The sequence below is a fragment of the Ichthyophthirius multifiliis genome (assembly GCF_000220395.1).
Source record: "Ichthyophthirius multifiliis unplaced genomic scaffold scaff_1120509251229, whole genome shotgun sequence".
Taxonomy (NCBI): Eukaryota; Ciliophora; class Oligohymenophorea; order Hymenostomatida; genus Ichthyophthirius; species Ichthyophthirius multifiliis.
In genome coordinates, this window is record NW_004086078.1 from 18,371 (window position 1) to 25,926 (window position 7,556).

General features: G+C 14.8%; 1 protein-coding gene across 1 annotated transcript, besides 11 other annotated features; it reads left to right on the top strand. All coding sequences in view use genetic code 6, as the record gives it.

Annotated features, from left to right (window-relative positions):
- Window positions 1–642: 642 nt before the first annotated feature.
- Window positions 643–763: a microsatellite.
- Window positions 764–1,302: 539 nt separating this feature from the next.
- Window positions 1,303–1,406: a microsatellite.
- Window positions 1,313–1,405: a microsatellite.
- Window positions 1,403–1,664: a microsatellite.
- Window positions 1,665–5,798: 4,134 nt separating this feature from the next.
- Window positions 5,799–5,850: a microsatellite.
- A 254-nt stretch (window positions 5,851–6,104) lies between these two features.
- Window positions 6,105–6,137: a microsatellite.
- Window positions 6,138–6,161: 24 nt separating this feature from the next.
- Window positions 6,162–7,005, top strand: IMG5_164030 (hypothetical protein). Its single transcript, XM_004030246.1, has one exon. It carries the CDS (start codon window positions 6,486–6,488, stop codon window positions 6,933–6,935), a length of 450 nt encoding a protein of 149 aa, XP_004030294.1. The 5' UTR covers window positions 6,162–6,485; the 3' UTR covers window positions 6,936–7,005.
- A 150-nt stretch (window positions 7,006–7,155) lies between these two features.
- Window positions 7,156–7,194: a microsatellite.
- Window positions 7,195–7,201: 7 nt separating this feature from the next.
- Window positions 7,202–7,253: a microsatellite.
- Window positions 7,202–7,254: a microsatellite.
- Window positions 7,202–7,263: a microsatellite.
- A 216-nt stretch (window positions 7,264–7,479) lies between these two features.
- Window positions 7,480–7,556: a microsatellite.

Genomic DNA, 7,556 nt, shown 5'->3' on the forward strand with positions numbered 1-7,556 from the left:
CAAAGTATAATAGGAAAATATGTTATGATAATAAAAAAAACATTTAATATTTTTATAATGATATAATTCATATACAAAATGTATACGTAAACAATGAAAATATTGTTGATTTAATTATTTATAAAATAAACAAATATACTGATATTGCTATATATACAGATAGTTAATCTTTATTTTATTATGTTATTGACTTAACGTTAAAAGAGAATTAGGATGAATATGAGAATGTTATTTCTACTGTATATAAATATAATATTCCTATTTTAATTATAGGAACTAAAATCGATTTAGATCATTAAAATATAAATAGTAGTATTAATGTTTTGGAATAAATTATGCAATAATACAGTTAAAATATTAAATTTATTTAGACTAGTTCTTATTTAAGTAAAAATATTTCTGAAGTATTTTAAAAATCTTTTGAATTAAATTAAATGAATATTAATAAATTTATTTTATAATAAAATTAGCTTATTTATATTAAGTCTAAATAAAAGAAATGTAAAAAAACATTTATTATAAAAGTTGTTTTTGAGTTTTTCATTAAGTATATATTTAAGTAATTTAAACTTTTTTTAATTGTAAAAAAGTTAAAGATTTATAAAAAAAAAATATTTTAATTTAAATTATTAATATCTATATTTTTTTATTAAAAAATAAAATAAATAAATATATTTTCTAATTATAAATAAAGATTTAAAAATAAATACTTTTTATAAAATAAAATAATAATAATTTTTTATTATAATGTAAAATAATAATATAAAAAATTAGTACTTTTTCAGAGTTATAAGTTATAAAACAACTATTTAAGTCATATACATCTACAGATGAAAAAAAATTTCGAAATAAAAAAGTTACAAACGAAAATATTAAAAAAGTAGTAGAAGCAGCCATTTCAGCTTTTCAAAAATTGAAAAGTCCAGAAGAAACTTAACAAGCTAAATTTTTACATAAGTTTATTTAATTGAAATTACTCAAACAAATTAGCTGTATTTTTGTTTCTAATAAAAAAATAATTAATTGCTTAGAAATTATTCACAGGATATACAGTACCATATATCCGTCATTCTAAAGAAACATACATATCTCTTAAAAAGAATATGTACATTTAAGTGTGACCAACCTAAAAAAGATTATGTAACTGAAAACCGAACACCAGCAGGTAAGTTTTCGCCTTATTTATGCACAAGATAAAAATAGATTAATATAAAATAAATATGTCTTATATATGTATGTCATATATATATTATTTTTTTTCGTTTAAATATATTTAAATATAAATACATATATAAAAAATATATGCATACACACATAGATACATATATACTACAATGCATACATATAAAAATACATAAATACATGAATGAATAAATACAAAAATAAATAAATACATAAATGCATACTTTTATACATTTATACATTTATACATTTATACATTTATACATATATACATTTATACATTTATACATTTATACATATATACATTTATATATTTATACATTAATACATTTATTCATTTATACATATATACATTTATACATTTATACGTTTATACATTTATACATTTATACATTTATACATTTATACATTTATACATTTATACATTTATACATTTATACATTTATAAATTTATACATTTTACATTTATACATTTATACATTAATATATAAATGCATACATAACATACATAAATATTTTACACATACATACATTCATAAATAAATTCTATATATAAATTATATTAGATATAAGTTTATGATGTTTTATTTTCTATTCAATTTTATTTGCATATGCATTAGCAGATTATTAGGTAATATATATTTTTTTAAATAGTCTAATTATTTATTTATACAATTTAATAGAATTTTATTAGAAATATTAAAGTATTTTTATTAAAAAAATGTATTTAATTGGTTAATCAAATATGAAAAAAAGTAAATTCTCAAAAATTATATATTATTTTTAATAAAAAAACAAATATATTTATTATTTATTTTAAAAATAGATTAATATTAATAAAAAAATTACTAAAATTTTATATATATTTAAATAAAATATATATATATTCATATATTTATTAATTAACAATTTTTTATTAAAATATATTTATACTTGAAATCAATTTTTTTTTTATTTTATTAAATAAATAATTAAAAATTTTATAATTTGATTGAATTATTATTAATAATATACTTTCTAATATAAATCTTTATTTTAAATAATATATGTTACTAACAATTGTAATTTGTTTAAATAAATAGAATTATTTTTATTTGTTTCATAATTATTCTATCTTTTATTTTGTCTAAATGTAATAATTATACATTTCTAATGCCTATTTTAGCAATTATAAATAATTAACATATAATTAATAAATACTCTATTATGATTCTAAATAAGAGAAAATATTTAAATTTTTAATTATTATATTATTTATATTAAATACATGCTTTAAAAAAATTTGGTTATATTTTTAAATTTGCATTATTTTAATATACCTCGTTTAGCTATTATTAAATAATTAATTTAAATATTTATACATTAAATGATACTTTCTTAATTTTAAATAAGATATATACTAAATATTGTAATATTATTAATTGATTATACCCACTTTTTATAAATAATTTAAAATAATTAATATATTATATTTATATTATAATTTATTTTCGTATTATTTTTTTAAATATTTTCATTTTTTACTACATATTTATCTTAAATTTTATAATATTATATAAATTTAAATATTACTTTCTTTTCAAAATCAAATATATTAAATTTTTGTTTTAGAATGTTATATATTACTCCCTTTATTTGATAATAATTTTAATTTTAACTAAGCATTATAAAATCAATTCGTTTACAATCTAAATAAAATTAATAATATTGAAATTAAAAATATAATTACATTCTTTATTTATATTATTTTATTAATCCAATTTTAATATTAAGAAATTCATACCACCTATTTATTTTAAATTAATGAGTTTAAATTAATCTAAATAAAATTAAATTACCCACTTTAAAGATTTAATTTAATATCTTTTGTTCATAAAAATAAATATATTCATACCCACTTTTTTATGATTATAAATTAAATAAAAATAATATTTGAATATCTATTCTTTTTGTTTTTTACATTCTATTTTATTTAGTAAACATTTGATAAAATAAAAAGAAAAAATTACTATCTTATTGATTTTTTTAGTATTTTTTTTTTTTTTATAAAATGTCAATAATTTTATAACTTACCACCTTTTATAAATATTAAAACCACATAAATTAAAATTTTATATACAATCTATAGCATAAAATTTCAAAACATAAAAGAAAGAGTTTTTTACATACTAATTAGGTTTTTAAAAAATATATTTTAAAATAAATTTAATGAATATTTTGTTACTATCTATATTAAAGTGTATATTCGTTTAAATTGTTATATATTACGCACTTATTAAAATACAATGATTAGAATTTTGGTTAAATATATTTTAATTATAAAATTTTTATTATATTATTTATTTTTTACTTCCTTTTCAATTTGTTAAAATTTAAAAATATAATATCATTTAATGTTTAGATAATTTTACATACTATAAATATTTAAAATATAAAAATTATATCAATATATTTATTTACAATCTATTTTTAATAAAATCATATAATTTAATGATATTTAATTTACATCCTTATTTTATTAATTATTTTAAATATATCAATTTATTTTTTAATTAAATTAATATTAATAATCTTTTTCTTTAAATTTTTACTTTTCTATCTATGTTATAATTAAATATAAAAATTGAATTTATTGAATTAATTTTGGATTACTTTCTATTAAAATAATTATAATTTTTTATATTATTAAAATATTATTTCAAAAACAATATCTTCCTATTTTTTCATAAAATTATATTAATATTTGTATTTTATTTCTTTCATTTTACGAATTTCTAAAACTAAACTGTATTTTTAATTTTTTATCTGAATTTTTTTTACTTAATGACTAACTTAAAGTTATCTCAAATAAGTATTGACTTATTATAAACATTATTGTTTTAATTATTCTTTATATTATTTTTCTAAACTAAGTCTTTTGTTTTGTTCTGCTAATTACTTTTTTAATTATTCGTCTCTTTTTTGTATTCTGCCTTCTTTTTTTAATTTAAAAAAATATTAACTTCTTACCACCAATCCTTATCATCCTTTTTAAAAAAAAAGTTAAATAAATATTTTTTTTATAAATTTTTACAATTATTTTGTTAATTGTAAATATTTTATCCTAATCACGAGAAATAACTTTTTCTTCAATTATTATTTCTTGACTCTATTTCCATCTTTTATTGACAACATCAATATTTTAATTTATTTATTTTAAGCTATCAAGTATATTATAATAGTCTTTATTAATTTTTAATTATTATAAAGCGTTTTTCGTTTCATAAAACTATTCATTTGTTAAGCTTTCTTTAAGTTCATTAAGATTATTTTTAACCTAAAAATAAAAAGATGAAATATAAATAAATGTCAACTTTAAAAAACTTTATAAATTTACATGATAAACCCATTATATGATTTATTCAATTTATTGCAATTAATTATTAATTATTAAAAGATTTTAGTTACCGTTTTCATTTAGTTAGTTTTAATTTAATTATTAATTTTTATTCTCTATCAAATTTTCTACCATCTTAACTAAATCTATAAATTGTATTAATTAATTGTCTTTAACATTTGAATGATTAATTCCATGGCATTATATACATATTAATGAACAAAACTCCTCACCGCATTAAGGATTAATACATCTTTAAAATATATATTTAATATAATATATTTTATTATATATTTTTACATATATATTTAAGGACAATTACTATTACATTTTTAACATTTTTGAAGGTACTAGATATTTAAATAATCCATATATATTAGGATAAATTTAATATAATTAAAAGATAAATATTAATAATTTGTTAATAAATAAATAAAAGAAAAATATAATTTTTTACTTAACAAATATTTATATATTTTATGTATAATTAATAATTATAATAATATATATATAATTCCTCTATATATTTTTTTTCTTTACCTGAAGTAAAAATTAATTTTTAAATACATTATTGATTTTTAATTTATTTTAGTTTAAATTTAAATCGATTTTTAAACATAAAAAATTAAACTACATGTTAACATAAGTCAATCGCATAAGAATAACATTATTATTATGCAATTATGAAGATATTTATAAATTATCGAATTTTTTTATTTTATTTTTACAATGTTAAGAAAGGTATTTATATAAAAAAATTTATAAAGATATTTGTGTATTTATATTTTTTTAATTTAGAAATTTATATAGAGTTAATTAAAAATATTATATAAAATAATTATTAAAAAATTTATTTATAATTTGATATTAATATAAATACTGACTTTTTTATTAAATTATATAGTGTTTCGTTGTAATAAATAAATATAAAAATTTTTTTTGCTTTTTTTTAATTTCATTACATAATCAATAATTTGCTAATTTAAAATTTCAATTTTATATTAAAAACTCAAAAAGAACAAAAAGAAAGTTATATATTATATCAAACCTAAAATTAAATACTTTTTTATAATTTGAAAGAAATTATAAAAAAATTATTTTAGCTAGTTCTTAATCTCAAAAATAATATTGTTTATTAATTTTTTATTAAAAATGATATTAATTAATTCTTTGTTAAATTTAAAAAATTCAATTGTAAAATTACTTTAAAAATACACAAAAGTCAACAATTATTTTCAACAAATAAATATTATTATTCTTTAAATATAATATTTTATTATTTTTAAATAAATTAACTATTAAATATATTTATATAATCAAATATTAATATTATTTTATTTCATAATAAGTTTAAAATAAAATTTATACTTTTAAACTAATTTATAATAATTATTTAAAAAAAATACAAAACTATTATAATAATTTTTAAAAGATTTTTTTAATAAAAAAAACATAAAAAATTATCTAATCAAGATTTAGAAAAATAATAAAAACTCAAAAACAAATATAATTTGATTATAAGAAAAATAAGTAAATAAAAAATTATACTTTATATATATTTTAACTTTATAAATTTTAAAATCAGAGTAACAACAATAAAATCAGTTTCCTCAAACGCAGGTACAGAAAACTAATATAGATTCAGTTCAATCCTAGGAGGTACTTGCCTTTACATAAAAATAATGGACATGATTACTTATTTTCATAAAATAATATAGTAACAATTGGTCTTTACCCATATCTGAAATAATGATTATATGTACAACATAAAAAGTCACAAATCTTAAATGAAAATTTGCATGTAGTCGTTAAAGTGAATTCTAAAAATTCTATAAGTATATATGAAGTGAATTTATACTCCTGTAATAATTTTTATCATAAGGCTTATAGAGCTTCTGATTATACAAAGTTTTATGGAATATTTAAAATGAAAAATACTAATGAAATTTAAAAACTTTAATAGGAGAAAATTTATGCGACAGATACCATGATTTTACCCTAAATGAAGACAAATCTATGGTAAATTGGGATGTATCTTAAATTACAAAGTGCAAAACTGCAAAAAAAACTTGAAGGAGGATTATATAATATTAATTTTATATCTAAATGGAGTTTTATTTAAAAGACTAAGGTGTTTCTTAAGAGACCAAATCGATACTTATAAGACTATCATAACTTAACTTTAAAATTATTCATTAAATCAAATCTAAGAATTAAAGCAAAAATTTTTTCGAATTATCTAGTAAAAATAAAGGCGAACATTAGAGAATTAGAATGTAAAAAGTTGCAATCTTCCTTGTAATTAATTATATGTAAAGTCTTTAAGCTTAGGAATGAGTAGAAATGCCCAAATATATATTTGATGAGTAGTGGATGAACACTTTTAGGGAAAAGGTGAAAAATATTGAACTAAATACAAAAAATTGTAAGAAATAATAATTAATTAGCTAAAATATAAGAAAAAATAATACATTATTATAATATAAAATAATTTTTAAGATTAATGAAAACAAAAAAAAAGTATTAATTAACATTTGTTTTATATAAAATGATTAATTTAATTTAACACTAATCCTAAATTAAGATAAAATATTAATAAAAAAATTTATATATATTAAAAAATATTTATATTTATTTATTTTAATATATATATATATATATATATTATATATATATATATTAAATAAATATATATAATTTTATATTAATTTAAAATTAAATATCTTAAATCTTATATAATTAATATATAAATAAAAATACTATTTTCATTTTTAAAATAATATTTGAAACATGTTGTTGAAGATTATTTATCTATTTATTATAAATAAATATATAAATATATTTGTATTGGGTATATATTGGTATTAGATATATTTTGATAGGGTAGTTATAGGTTATAAATATATTTGGAACAGGCTTTTGGGTTAGGGTTGGGGTTGGGGTTGGGGTTGGGGTTGGGGTTGGGGTTGGGGTTGGGGTTGGGGTTGGGGTTGGGGTT